The 16,614-nt window shown below is 34.5% G+C and overlaps 1 protein-coding gene across 1 annotated transcript in view; it reads right to left on the reverse strand.

Moving 5' to 3' along the window:
- LOC101892537 (cell adhesion molecule Dscam2) overlaps nt 1-16,614 on the reverse strand; it is a 216,580-nt gene that overhangs the window by 161,069 nt on the left and 38,897 nt on the right. The window contains 1 exon segment of the mRNA XM_059128063.1: nt 8,478-8,737. Coding sequence (XP_058984046.1) covers nt 8,478-8,658 — 181 coding nt within the window. The 5' untranslated portion in view covers nt 8,659-8,737.

Below are 16,614 nucleotides of genomic sequence, written 5' to 3' on the forward strand. Positions count from 1 at the left end.
AGTCTTATTACTAAGAGGGTAATGTCATTTGACACAAAGAAAATATTTTACCTTATAAAAAGAGAAAGAATCATCCAATTGAAAATCTATGGAAATTGTAATTAACGGATCAGATTTGAATATAGCTCCCATACATAGTGTCGGCCGATTTCATAAGGAGTGCACAATACATAAGTAGTGCACAATACAATACAATACAAAACAAATGCGTAATATCCGTCCGAATCAAATCAATTTAGGCACACGCAGCCAGGTTTAGTCTAGAAGTGTATCTGGCAATCGGTTCAGATTTCGATTCCCATGTATATATTTTCGTCCGATTTAAATTTTATTGTGCGCCACATATTTAATATGTATCCAATATGGATGGATTTCGACACATCCGAGTGAATTCAACTCTGAAGCAAGTACATCTAATTTGGCGGAAATAGGTATAACTATAGTTATAGCTCCCATATATATGATTCATCCGATTTGGGGTTTAAGTCCCTCACATTCGTAATCTGCAAAAATATAATTCAAAAACCTTTCTGACAAATTTCATCGAGATCGGTTCAGATTTGAATATAGATTTCATATATATCTTCATACAATTTCATATTTATTGTGCACCAAATATGCAATTTTAGGTCAAGTTGGCTGGATTTTGGCACATTCAACTGAATTTATCCTGGAGCAAATACGACACTTGTTGAAACTATGTTCCTATATATATATATAATCTCTTTAGATATTTTTAAAGCGAAATGAAGCATTAAAGAGATCGTGACAGAGAGCAGACGGTGTGACAGCTATTTTGATTGGGAGCGCTTCATTAGCGTTCGCACATATGGTTAACCGAAAATACTTTTCTTAGTAAAAAAGTACACATTAGCGGTGCGTAAACGCACAACACGTATATATGCAAAGACGTTTATATGTACAACTTTGAAAATTTTATGAGTTAAATATAGGGCAAAGGACTACCGATCCATGACAATACATATTTAAAAAATATTATTTTTCTATATGTTTTCTTTGTATAATAGGGTTATTTTTTGCATGTGGGAAAACCTGCACTTGGCAATGCGTTTATCATCATGTAGGTGACGTCTGATGGAAAAACAGCCAAAGTCAAATAAATAGACCCATCCATCTACTATCTATACCAAGAAACAGATAAGCGATATCAAATATGAAACCGATTCTATTCATGCCCAAAAACACCTCTATTTTTGGTGCGTTTTCCCACCCGTCGGCGTTAATGGGTTAAACAATCACCATTATGTGTTCCTACGGAATATAAAACTATTTAAAAAGGACCTTCACAAAATAACTATTTTTGTGAGTAAAATGACATTGGAAAATGTGGCTTGGGTCTAAAAGTACTAAAAATGTTTATTCAAGTTTTTTAACCCTTCTTGAGACAATAAAGAATTTCGAAGTGATAAAAGAAAGTATTTAAAAAACCAGTAAAGAAAGTCTAAAAGTCGGGCGGGGCCGACTTTATGATACCCTACACCAATTTTGCTAATTTAGTAGAGCTCCACATAACAATTAAAAGTTTTTATGGGAGAATTCAATCATAGACGCTATGATTATAATTTAAAGTTCAAAAGACTAAATATGCCGAAGCATTTGTATCTTTTAAATTCGTTCATGTGTTGCCCATTTTGTGCACAAATAATTTAATATCGGATAAAAATATATATGGGAGCTATATTCAAATCTGAACCGATCTCGATATAATTTAGAAGATATTTCTGAGTTGTATTTGATATATTTCCTTGAATATCGTGGTTACGGAGTGCATATTACGGTTTTGGGTAACAAATATAACAAATCGGATGAACAGTATATATGGGAGCTATAGCTATATCTGAACCGATCTTTACCAAATTTGACACACCAGCTTCTACAACAACAGTATATATGGGAGCTATAGCTATATCTGAATCGGTCGTAAGTGTCAAATTTCATCCCATTTGGACAAATATTAGACGTTTGGTGCACAATAAAAGGTAAATCGGACAAGTTATATATGGGAGCTATATCCAAATCTGAACCGATCTCGATAAAATTTGCCAAAGATATCTCTGAGCTGTATTTGATATATTTCCCCAAATTTTGTTGTTGCAGAGTGCATACTACGGCTGCGGAGGCAAAAATAACAAATCGGATGAACAATATATATATGAGATATAGCTATATCTGAACCGATTTCGATCAAAATTGGCATACTTATTTTTAGGCCTTATTTGGTTGTATATGCAAAATTCCATACTATTCTGGCTGATATTACACGTTTGGTGCACAATAAAAGGAAAATCGGACGAAGATATATATGATAGCTATATCTAAATGTTGACTGATTATCTCCAATTTCAATAGGGTTCGTCCTTGAGCTAAGCAAATGATCTGTGCAAAATTTCATCTGGATAGGACAATAAATGCGACCTGTACTTTGTTTACAAAAATACATGGACAGACGGACGGACGGACAAGCATAAATTGACTCAGAATGTGATTCTATGCAGATCATCAAAAGGAACTATGGGTCTATCTCGTTTCCTTTTGCCTGTTACAAACAAATGCACAAAGATATAATACCCTGACCACCTTGTGGTGTAGGGTATAAATACTGCTTTGTTTAAACATCCAAGGTATAAACTCATTTGGCTTTACGGAGATTCGTATTAAATTTATATTAGGGACAATTGATACCATGAATTATTATAGTTTTTAATGGTAATCGCAATAAGCTTAAGATTTTGCTCTTCATATCACAATTATAGACCGAACGACGTGGACAAATGAAACGGATTAGAATGGAAAACAGTACACGAATGAAAGTTCGCACAGCATCATTCGTCATTCATAGTACATGATTCATAAATTCTGACTTTTTGTTTCCTTGTTATATTCAAAGCCACACACAGGGGCTACAGAGGGTATAAATTATTTGATACGGGCAAAATGTGTTTCATCGAACTCTCGAAGGGAGTGCCCGATTTGCCCCGAACTTACATCGAGTTTGGAGATGGTCAATATCGGCCCACTCCATTTGACACCTCCCGTGCAAAGGGCCATCGTTTCACATAATTGCAATACGACTTATACATTTTCTTCTAACACATAAATCTCTATATTTCTATCAAGTGTGGAATATGTAGGTCCAGTTTTACTGGTTCCTCCCACTCAAAAGGTTACATTTTGTTTAACAATTATTTGGATAGAATTGAAAATAATTGTTATATATTTTTAATATGCATGTTTCAATAATTGTGACTACAAAGGGTATATATCATAAGATACGGCCAAAACGTACCCCATCGAAAGAAAGGTTTTAAACCTTAGGTCTCGTTATACCAAATCAGTTTCATGACATTTGAAGTCAATGTAGGGGTGTTTGTCCCTATATCTGTTTGGCTGATAGGTACGCCCTTTTGTCAGTACCATGAAGCTCTTAAAACGCGAAATGAGAATCCATTTTTTTTTAAACTTGGCACTTCTCAATATTTCTATCAACACAAAACCAGGCGTGAAGATAGAATATATAGAACCACTACTTCTGGTACCTCTCCCACAACGGGTCTAAATTTTAAATAATTATATCTATCATAAAGTCCAAAAAAACATTAGGCAAAACCGGCAAATACAATTTAGCTTGTGTTTATGGAAATTTGAACCAAAAGACATGTGATACGATCAAAACTGAATAGAAATTAGTTTTCCTCTTTTTCAGAAAATGTTGATAGTTGAGCCGCTTCACAAATGGTGAAACGCATCGCATACTGGTTGGTGCGAGGGATTTCGTTAGATTACAATTTTCAATGCTATCTCCTTAGGTCATTATAAGCTCAACTTGAAAAAGAACCAGTAAGGAAAGCTCAAAAGTCGGGCAGGGCCGACTATATGATACCCTACACCACTATGCATATTTAGTAGAGCTCTCGTAAAAAGGTTTATACAGGGCATTTCAGAGCTCTATGAGATATTTGGTACAAAATCAAAATCTATCTAATTCTATCGTGCATTTTACGAACTATAGCTATCTCTGAACCGGGTTTCTCCAAATTTTACGTATTATCTTCTAGACTGGTGATTTGGGCTGATATTGACCATTTAGTGCACATTTAACCCGAAATCGGATGAAGATATATATGAGAGCTATATCCAAATCTGAACCGATTTCGATAAAATTTAAAACAGCTATTCCTGTGCTCCATCTAATACCTGGTACCAAATATCACGGTTGTGGAGTGAATATTACGAATGTATGGGACTAAATCGGATGAAACATATATATGGTTGCTATATCTATATCTGAACCGATTTTCACTAAATTTGATATACTTGCTTCTAGGCTGAATTTGGTCCGATGTACTAAAATTCAGTTCATTTGGACTTATATCGGCCATTTGGTGCACAATTAACCCGAAATCGGATGAAGATATATATGGGAGCTATATCCAAATCTGAACCGATTTCGATAAAATTACAAACAGCTATTTCTGGGCTGTATCTTATATCTGGTACCAAATATCATTCTTGTGGAGTGCATATTACGAATGTGAGAGGCTTAAACACCAAATCGGATGAAAGATATATATGGGAGCTATAGCTATATCTAAACCGATTTTCTCCAAATTTGATATACTTGCTTCTAGGCCGAACTCGGTTGGGTGTGCCAAAATTCAGGTAATTTGGACTGATAGTGGACATTTGGTGCACATTTAACCCGAAATCGGATGAATATATATATGGGAGCTATAGCTGTTTCTGAACCGATTTCCTCCAAATTTGTTGTATTTGCTTTAAGGCTAATCTCGGTCACATGTGCCAAAATTCGGGCCATTTGGGCTGATATTGGCCATTTGGTGCACATTTAACCCGAAATCGGATGAAGATATATATGGGAGCTATATCTAAATTTGATCCAATTCTCACCAATTTCAATAGGGTTCGTCCTTGGGCCAAAAAAATATTGTTTGGAAAATTTCATCTCAATCGGATAATAAATGCGACCTGCATTTTGTTCACAAGAATACATGGACAGACGGACGGACGGACGGACGGACGGACGGACAGACGGACTGACATGCATAAATCGACTCAGAAAGTGATTCTATGAAGGTTCTCAAAAGTAACTATGGGTCTATCCCGTTTCCTTCTCCATGTTACAAACAAATGCACAAAGACATAATACCCTTACCACTATGTGGTGTAGGGTATAAAAATATCAATGTCTTTTGTTTGAATGCATATACTTTATACATTATGCTTTTCATTCCTGATATTATATATATATATATATATATATATATATATATATATATATATATATATATATATATATATATATATATATATATATATATATATATATATATATATATATATATATATAAATAAATATATATATTATCTTATTATTGTTGTTTTGAAAGTGATTTGAATAGAACAATGTACGAATGTGGGTGTTAGGTCGGGAATTTGTGCGTAGAATTAAGTAGCTATCCAAGTCCAGTGGAAATGCCACATGATAATATCAAGGCACTTGTAAAAATTTTATTCTCCTTTAATATATTTATAACTTCAGCCACATGGCTAAAGAGGGTATATAACGGTTTAAGAACCTATGTCTCTTTGGACAAAATCCGTTTTAGGACATTTAGAGTCCATCTAGTGCCTCCGTCTGTCTGGCTGCCTGTCTGGCTGATGCGCACGATAAATCTCGACGAGAGTATCCAATTTGGGCCAAACATGGTACATCGTAATGTTATTATCAAACTTCGATCGACTTTGGAGATGGGCAACATCGGTCCACTTCTTCTGTTACATCCCACACAAAAGGTCGAACATTTTCAAAAAATATTTTACTGCACACACATGGACTAAAATCATCAAAATACCGAAAATTGGGAGGTACAGTTATGTGGGGGCTATACGAAGACATGGACCTGCAAAAACACTTTTCTGTCTTAGATCGTAGTATCCATTACGGAATCGGAAACAATTCCGGTGAATAATGTCGCTAAAATCATCAAAGTACCGAATATAAGGGTACCTTATATGGGGGATATATCAAAACGTGGACCTACATGGCCCATTTTCAATACCAAAAGCTCTGCAGACATAATATACATTTGAGTAAAATTTTATCAACCTAATTAATTTCTTTCGGAAGATGTTGTGATTTCTCAGACGGACGGATATCGCTAAATAGACATAGAATTTTATGCTGATCAAAAATATAAATACTTTGTGGGGTCTAAAATATATATTTCGAGGTGTTACAAACGGAATGACAAACTTAATATACCCTCCATACTATGGTGGAGGGTATAAGAAATGTCATGTGATATTAGAAATCAATTTTGAGAAAAAATGTATTTCTGCGATCCCTTCCCATGTAAGTGTGATCACTGTGCACAAACTATTTTCAAGTCTTTGCCACATTTTGATGTGATAATGACTTCGGCAGTGCCAATGGATCTTTTGAATTAATTAACTTTTCGATCTTGAGTGCAGCAATATTTTCAGACACCGACTTCGCAACCCTGTGTTTAGCATTAACTTTTCTGATAACTATTTTCACTTATTGCTTTAAACGTGTTCCTGGCTAACAGCCCACCGTTACGATTGCTCGTAATTTCAACAACATGTAGTTTCAACATCCTTTGCTTAGCTCCGTTAAGAACTAAAGTCATTTTACAGATCTGAATACGTATACATACTTCTAGTATACATGTATGTTAATTTTGAAAGATGTGCGGACGAGAGGAGTCGTTGTTAACTCATACCAATTGAAGTAATGTCACATGTTTCTAAAATCTAAAATGTGGGAATAGGTGAAAAAATAACGGTTAATAGGGTCCCAGTTCCCCCATGGAAGATAAATGAATGTACATACATACATACAGTGCTAACTGTACAAGAATCAAATCAATTGTTATGCATTTTTATAATGTTAGATATACCCAAAATGTGTCGGATCCATGGTACAATGAAGAGAAGGTAGGTCAACTTTGAAAAAATTGCAAGTATAGAGGTCTACCTGTTTGGCTGTAATGTCAGAACTACTATCAAAACAATAAAAAAGCAAACAACTTGTTGCATTGATTTTGAATAAATAATTTAAAACCGCGAAAACTGAATGAATGGTCAAAATTTCTTTTCAATATCATGTTCTATATATCTTTTATGGTTTATTTCGCGACAAAAACTGTAAATTTTGTCGATGCATTCGTTGCAATAAGCATTTTGAAAACACCCGAATTTGAATATTTTCTGAACATTTTTTTATTATTGAAAAAAAAAATACACAGACATAGGCAAATGAAGTTGACATATTAAGCCAGAAAAATAAAAAAAATTGAAATCATATGGTAGTTCTGCCCTACCTTGCATTCATTGTACCATGGTCGGATCGAAGTAATGATACCCCAATAAGAGAATGTAACTATTTTATCTCTTTTGAATTTCGTTAAACCTTTTACAGAGTTGCAGTACTGGGCTTTGGGTTGTAATACAGAAAAACTCTATAAGACGTGAAAAAAAAACTTTTTGTCGCATTACTTGTGCGGCTCATTATTTCTAAACTAAGTTGAAAAATTATAGTCCACACTAAATGTACTATAAACTGTAATAGTATTATACATATGGTTGTTCCATCACTATCATCATTACTACTACCCACATAAGTATATGTGGATACACATGTACGCATATCCCCCTATCGGCGATGGGTGAAAGCATGTCGTTGACGTTGATGACAAAATTGCACAGCCCATCGAGTTTGAGTAGATTACACTCAGTTCCCAAAACGTTTGCGGGTTGTCATCCAAAGTAATACGTACTTGTGTTGGAAGGTTGGTAAACTTCAGCGTCAATGACAACACCACCGCACATGCATTTGCACAAACACCCACACACAGTCACACATTATGCCCAGTTCTAAAACAACTCCCCTGTCTCGTAAGGACACTTGGTTCCTGCATGCGGGTGTGTGATTGTTTGCAATTGCACATTCTCTTATCTGTCACAAATTTTCCATTTAGGATTTGCATCATCATTAATTTTGCTTGCGGATCATCGCGATAAGGAACAACCTTCTTCGCTTTTACGCCCCTTATTCTTTTGATGCTGGTGCTGCTGCTGCTTCAGTGATGACAGGAAATCTATGCAAACACCAGACAAGGGAAGCTATGCATTTAGACAGCCATCCATTCATGACGACGGCGACGATGATGATGTCATTAGGGAAGCAGCTGATGGAAGTGAATGCCGTTGCCATGTGACAAAACGATGATTATCAGTTAAAAAAAAGTCACGTTAAATTTTTTAATGTATAAGCAATTATATTGTCAAAGATGTTTGAAACCCAAACCTTGTAGCCTGCATTACTTTGCAGAATGGGCTGGAAAAACATGAAGGGGACAAGGAAGAATCTGTGTGCCCCCATTGCAATACTTCTAATTGCCAATAATACTTACCCGTTAAAGTTAGGATGAACGCAACAACAATGCATAGAAAACATCTGGTCATTATGGGGCTGTGAAGCGAGAGGATTACGTTCCTCCCCGCTCTGTGGCGTCCTCTATATTTGTCCAGGAATTGCCTATCGTTTGTTCGACATCTTTCTTGGTGTCCATTCTTTTCCTGAACTCTCCACATGCTTTGGGTAATTTCAACTATTTTGGGCGCTAATGGGCCGAAATTGTCAAACCTGCATATTTTGTTAAAACTTCGCAGTCTGAAAAGAAAAACAATTAGAATTAAAAACAAATTTAGAATTAAAAACATAGTTTCAAATATATCGCGACTTAAAGTTGAAAAATGGTTGATTTTTAAATGTTCTCCCGTTTTCTGCGAAAGTTTGTCAATAATAAAAAAACTAATTTATCATAAGCAAATTGTTTTGTATTTTGTCAATTTTATAGTTAATAGGTTTGTTCGGGTACTTTCCAATAATATTTGGCCAGTAATTGTTGCTAAAAGTAAAATACAACATTCAGTAACAAAATTATTATTTTACTTTCAAATATTTTTCTACAAAAACTATAAAACCGGCTTGAAGCCACCTGTTGGAACTTACAAAATCTAACCTTACCTGTATCTTTTTCATTTTCATTGTAGGTAAGTAAAACTTTCTTTTTATACCCTATGCTACACTCTAGTCAGAATATTATATCTTTGTGCATTTGTTTGATGATCTGCATAAAAACACATTCTGAGTCGATTTATGTATGTACGTCTGCCATGTATTTTTGTAAACTAAGTACAGGTCGGATTTATTGGCCGATCAAGATGAAACTTTGCACAAAACATTTTTTTGATCCAAAGAAGAACCCTATTGAAATTGGAGATAATAGCTGAAATATAGCTGTTAATATAGCTCCCATATATATATTCGCCCGATTTGCCTCTTATTGTACACCAAATGTGTAATATCAGCCCAAATAACATGGAATTTGTGTGTGATAAATTTGGTGGAAAACAGTTCAGATATATCTATAGCTCCCATATCTATTCTTCATCCGATTTCATAAATGTAAATGTCCAAAGCCGCAATATGCACTCCACAGCAACTATATTCGGAATAATATTAAATGCAGCTCAGAAACACTTTTGCCAAATTTTATCGAGATCAGCTCCGATTTGGATATAGCTTCCATATATTTAAATTTACTTTATTGTGCACCAAATGGTAAATATGAGCTTGAATTGAATGGATCTAGGCACATGCGAACGACTTTGGTCTGGAAGAAAGTGTATGATATTTGGCGAAAATCTGAAATTAAGAAAGTAAAGTCATTTCCATACATAGTATGGAGGATATATTAAGTTCGTCATTCCGTTTGTAACTCATCGAAATAATCATTTTAGACCCAACAAAGTATATATATTCTTGATCAGCGTAATATTCTAAGACGATTTAGCGCTGTCCGTCCGTCTGTTGCAATCACGCTACAGACTAAACGAATTAAGATAGAAAGCTAACATTTTGCCCAGTTCTCTCTTTTGTTTGCAGGCAGGTCAATTTCGAAGATGGATCGGTCCACGATATCGTATAGCCCCCATATAACGGTATCCCCGATATCCGGTATTTTGATGATTTTAGCCACATTTTTCAATAGAATTCTATGAAAATCCACACAAGGAGTTCTTTGTACTTTATCCCTTGACTGAGAATTATCTATGTAAGTTCACGATTTCGTATAGCCCCCATATAACGGTACTCCCCGATATTCGGTATTTTGATGATTTTGGCCACATTTTCTAATAGAATTGTCTGAAAATTCACACGAGGAGTTCTTTGTGGGAACTTTACCCCCTGAAAGAGAATTATCTATATAGGTCCACGATATAGTATAGCCCCCATATAACGCTCCCCCCGATATTCGGTATTTTGATGATTTTAGCCACATTTTTCGACGGAATTGTCCAAAATTCTACACAAGGGGTTTCTTGTGAGCACTTTACCCCTTGTGAGTACTCTATTCATTGAAAGAGAATTATCTATATAGGTCCACGATATCATAGAGTCCACATATAACAGTAACCCCTATATTCGGTATTCTGATTATTTTAGCCACATTTTTCAACGGAATTGTCTCAAATTCTACACAAAGGGTTCTTTTTGAACACTTTACCCCCTGACAGGGAGTTCTCTATAAAGGTCCATGATATCGTATATCCCCCATATAACGGTATCCCTCGATAATCGGCAGTTTGATGATTTAAGCAACATTTTTAAATGGAATTGTCTTAAATTCTACACAAGGAGTTATTTGTGAGCATGGTACAATGATATCAAGGTAGGGCTATGGTACCATATGATTTTAATTTTTTTATTTTCTTGGCTTAATATGTCATCTTTATTTGTTTATGTATGTGTTTTCTTTTCAATAACAAAAAAATTGTTTAGAAAATATTCAAATTCGGGTGTTTTCAAAATGTTTATTTGAACGTATCCATCGACAAAATCTAGAGTTTTTGTAGCGAAATAATCCTTTAGAGATATATAGTGCATGATCTTGAAAAGAAGTGTTGACCTTTTATTCAGTTATCGCGTTTTTCAATTATTTATTCAAAATAAATGCAACAAGTTGTTTGATTTTTTATTGTTTTGATACTAATTCTGACATTACAAGCCAAACAGGTAGACCTCTATACTTGCAATTTTTTCAAAGTTGACCTACCTTCTCTTCATTGTACCATGTTTGTGAGTACTTTATCCCCAGACATAGATTTGTCTATATAGGTCCACAATATCGTTTATCCCCCCCCCCCATATATCGGCAACTTCCGAGATTATAATGGATTTTATTTTTATTTTATTAAAATGTCCTAATTCGTTCCAAATGGTGGAGGGTATTAAAAGTTCGGCCCGGCCGAACTTACTGCTTTTGTACTTGTTTGTAATTTACCATGTTTCACTGTATAGAATACTTTATAAACAATTGTTTTGTAAATATATATTTTGACAATGAGATGTTGTCAAATGAATAATTTCGAAACAATTTTAATCATATGACTGCATGATTTTACCTTCTTAATTCTACCATGTAAACAGGTAAAAAACATTAAGTTCATTAAGTAGTCATTAAAAAAAGCATGTACTATTATATGGGGCCTATGGGAAAACGTAGACCTAAATAGAAGGAATCCCGATTACAAACTGTCGGTACTAAATTCAAAAAATGTTCGCTAAGAAGTTACAGTTATATGTGTGCTATATGATAACGTGGACCTAGATATTCAATGTTCTGTTACCGGAGCTAGAACCCTTTAACCATTACTACAAGTACCTTTTTTAGACAAATCCGTTGAAAATATGACAAATATCATCAAAATACCGAATATCGGGAGTTACCATTATATGGGGGCTATACGAAAACGTGGGCCGATACATAATTTCAATAATTTTCAATACCAACCACCCTACACACAATAAAAACCGTAGTGCCAAATTTCAAAGCTCTACATACATTTTTCCCATTCATTTGTAAATGTATCGAATAAAAGCATGTTGTGGTTTTTGGAGCAAATGTTTTTTCTGCCAGTAACATTTTTGGTATTCATAAGGTGTGCACTTTTTTTGGTGTAAAATTTTATGTCTGATCAATGTGGACATTTTTCGCGTCAAATAAAAATTTGAAATGCATTCGCAAATATAGTTGCATTTTTCAAAATGCAAAATGTCGTATATCTTATGAATATATATTCTTTAATTTCAGATTGAAAGTGAGGTAGGTTTTTTCACGATTCCTTGGAGTGCCGCAGAATTTGTACATACCTGCTGCTGACAGCTATACTGCAGCTCTGCATTTTGAATTTAATAATCCAAATTCCAAAAAATATACATTTTGGAAATTTAAACAATTTAATTAAATTATTTTGTTTTGCTTACATTTTTGGACACATAACTCTGACACTAGCATTGCTAATTGCTCTGTTCCAGAACCTGCAAAAAGCTACTGTCTTTTGAAATTTTTTTTCGGTATCAAATTTCAATGTTTTTTTGTTGAATTTCATTTGTTATAGTTTTACTTCTACCTTTTAATAATTCTATATTCTACCAGTAAAATACACACAAAAGTTGTAACTTTCCCTTGCATTTATGATATTTATAACAGAAAATAAAAAAGAAAACGCCAGAAAGAAGCGGATAACGTCGGAGTATGTTTACGATGGGGAATTTATGCATGCATTTTTTCGAATATTGAGAATTTATTGAGGTTGCCAAAAGCAACACAATTCCGAATGTGTGTAAATCTAACAATAAAAAACCATCAAAATACCAAATATCGGGAGGTACCGTTATATGGGGGCCATACCAAGTAGCTAGAACCCATTGAGACCAACAAATGCTTATTTTTAGACACACATTCACATTCTGAGTCGATTTATGCATGTCCGTCCGTGCGTCTGTCCATGCATTTTTGTAAACAAAGTACAGGTCGCATTTATTGACCGCTCCAGATGAAATTTTGCACAGATCATTTGTTTGGCCCAAGGACGAACCCTATTGAAATTGGAGATAATCGGTAAAAATTTAGATATAGCTCCCATATTTATCTTCGTCCGATTTGCCTTGAATGGAATTTTGCAGATACAACCAAAATAAGTATGCCGAATTTGATCGAAATCGGTTCAGATATAGCTATAGCTCCCATATATATTGTTCATCCGATTTGTTATTTTTGTCCACCGCCACCGTAATATGCACTATGCAACAACAATATTTGGGGAAATATATCAAATACAGCTCAGAAATACATTTGCTAAATTTTATCGAGATCGGTTCAGATTTGGATATAGCTCCCATATATAACATCGTCCGATTTACCTTTTATTGTGCACCAAACGTCTAATATTTGTCCAAATGGGATGGAATTTGGCACTTACGACCGAATTGAGTCTAGAAGCTAGTATGTCAAATTTGGAGAATATCGGTTCAGATATAGCTATAGCTCCCATATATACTGTTCATCCGATTTGTTATATTTGTTACCCACAGCCGTAATATGCACTCCGTAACAACGATATTCAGGGAAATATATCAAATACAGCTCAGAAATATTTTTGCCTAATTTTATCGAGATCGGTTCAGATTTGGATATTGCTCTCATATATATTTTTATCCGATTTTAAATTATTTGTGCACCAAACGGGCAACACAAGTCCGCATTTAAAAGAAACAAATGCTTCGGCATATATAGTCCTTTGAACTTTAATTTATAATTATAATCATAGCTTGTATGATTGAAATCTCCCATAACAACTTTTAATTGTTATGCGGAGCTCTACTAAATTAGCAAAGTGGTGTAGGGTATCATAAAGTCGGCCCCGCCCGACTATAAGACTTTCTTTACTGGTTTATACATTAAAATTTGACATTTTAGAGAAGATGCAGAGCTGGGAATGCTAATTTGAAATGAGGTTACCTTTATTATACCCTCCACCTTGGAAAGGAGGGCACATTAACTTTGTCATTTCTTTTGTAACATCCTTAAATATTCGTCGTAGACCCCATTTAGTATATATATATATATATATATATATTCATAATCAGCATAAAATACTAAGTCGGTCCGTCTGTCTGTCTGTCTGTTGAAATCACGATACAGCCCACATTATTTGACGTAGAGCGCCCAAAATTTAGCAGAGCAATTTGTATTGTGTCTAGGATGGTTGATATTGAAAATGAGATATATCGGTTTACCTTCTGGTACAGTCCCCATATAACGGTACCTACCGATATTCGGTATTTTGACGATTTATGCCACATTTTTTCACGGATTTGTCTGAAAATTGGTATTTGTAGGTCATAACGGGTCCCTGTGCGTGTGGCAAAACATGGCATGTATGGGTTCACGTTTTGGTATAGCTCCCATATAAAGAAAGGTACCTCCCGATATTCGGTATTTTAATTTTTGTTGCCACATTTTTTCACGGATTTGTCTATAAATTGGTATTTGTTGGTCATAAGGGGTTCCAGCTCCGGTGGTGAAACATTACATATATGGGTCCAAGATTTGGTATAGCCCCCATATAACGGTACCTCCCGATATTCGGTATTTTAATGGTTTTTGCCACATTTCTTCTAATGTTTACTTTACCCTAAGGTGGTATTAAAAGTTTGGCCCGGCCGAAATATATGTTTTTTACTTGTTTCTTTGTACCATATTCCTTCATACTGGTGTGGGCAAATTCCAAGAAAATCGAACATTTATATCCTACTAGCTGACCCGGACCGCGTTGCTGGTCCGTAGTATTAGGGTATAATGCAAATTTTTTAAGAACATAATATTAGATGTAAAGTTAAGCTTTTTTCTTTAAAAAAGACCTAAACTTTGATATAAACGTTGGCTTACAACCATTATATAAGAATACAGAAAGATGTATAAACTTTAGGGAATATTGATATGTCAACATTTTAAAGGTTTTTTTTTTCAAAACTAAGTAGATTTGTATATGTTTTCCTATACGACACCAAACGGAAGTTGTAATGTTATGCAGTTTTTATTTTTTTTTTTATAAATTTTAATAGTTTTCTATTCAAAATGTAATTTCTAAAATTGGTTTGTCTGTTCATTGTTCCAGTAGCTGAGTCGACGCTACTACCTATATTCTTCTACCATGCTTTTAACTGTAGTCAATTTACAAATTTGCGGGTTTTCATGGTTAACGCTTATCGATGTTTTCCTTATTTTGTGGTTTATTGTTGTATTCTTTCCAACACATTTGTTTAAGGTGCACAATATTTATGATGAATGAAGGACATTTTGCATGTACACTTGTATATATGTTTTCAATTTTTTATACCCTCCACCATAATATGGAGGGTATATTAAGTTTGTCATTCCGTTCGTAAAACCTCGAAATATACAAAGTATACATATTCTTGATCAGCATACAATTCTAAGTCGATTTAGAGATATCCGTCCGTCTCTGGAAATCACTCTAGCTTCCGAAAGAAATGCAGTAGGCCAATAAAATTTTGCTCAAATGAATATTATGTCTGCAGGACTTTTGGAATCGAAAATGTGCCATGTACGTTCACGTTTTGGTAGAGCCCACATATAATGGTACCTCCCAATATTCGGCATTTTGGTGATTTAAGCTACATTATTCACCAAAAATATTTCAAATTTCGTATTTGATGTTCATAATAGATAGCACGGTCATTGACAGAAAATTGTTAGGCCATATGAGGCCCCCATATAATGGCACCTCCCGATACTCGGTATATTAATGATTTTAGCGACTTTATTCACCGGAATTGTTTCAAATTTAGTATTTGAAGTTCGTAATGGATACTAAAGCCTATGACAGAAAATTATGTGTGCATGTCCACGTCTTCGTGTAGCCACCGTATAACGGTAACTGCCGATATTCGGTATTTTGATAATTTTAGCGATATTATTCACCGGAATTGTTTAAAATTTGGTATTTGAAGTTCGTAATGGATACTACAAACAAACGAAAATTTGAGTCGGCCAAGCAGTTCTCAGCAGATGTATTACTATACTTTTTTAAACTTTATACATGTAGCTTTAAATAAGTATGTATGGACAGTTCCTCTGACCCTAAACAGAGGGAGAGTCAATATTACGAAACTGATATCTTCATTATTTTGGCAAATATTATGATTTTAGCAAAATCGAAAAAATGTGCGCAACAGTATTTTAACAAAAGGATATAGACTAAGGGCACACATCTGTCTGGCAAAACTTGAAAAGTTGTTTCATTGTAATTTTATATTTTATTTTATGCGCACAGTCGAATAATACGACACGTATACGATCATTTGAAATTCAGGGTGCTATTAAAAAATCAACATTTTGTGAGAAAAACAGTTCGGACGTCGAAATTAAAATTGTACAATTGGGTTAACTCATCTTTTTTTTTATACCCTCCACCAAAAAAAGTATGGAGGGTATATTAAGTTCGTCATTCCGTTTGTAACTCATCGAAATAATCATTTTAGACCCAACAAAGTATATATATTCTTGATCAGCGTAAAATTCTAAGACGATTTAGCCCTGTCCGTCCGTCTGTCCGTCTGTTGTAATCACGCTACAGTCTAAACGAATTAAGATAGGAAGCTAAAATTTTGCACAG

The sequence above is a fragment of the Musca domestica genome, unplaced genomic scaffold, assembly GCF_030504385.1.
Source record: "Musca domestica strain aabys unplaced genomic scaffold, Musca_domestica.polishedcontigs.V.1.1 5, whole genome shotgun sequence".
Taxonomy (NCBI): Eukaryota; Metazoa; Arthropoda; class Insecta; order Diptera; family Muscidae; genus Musca; species Musca domestica.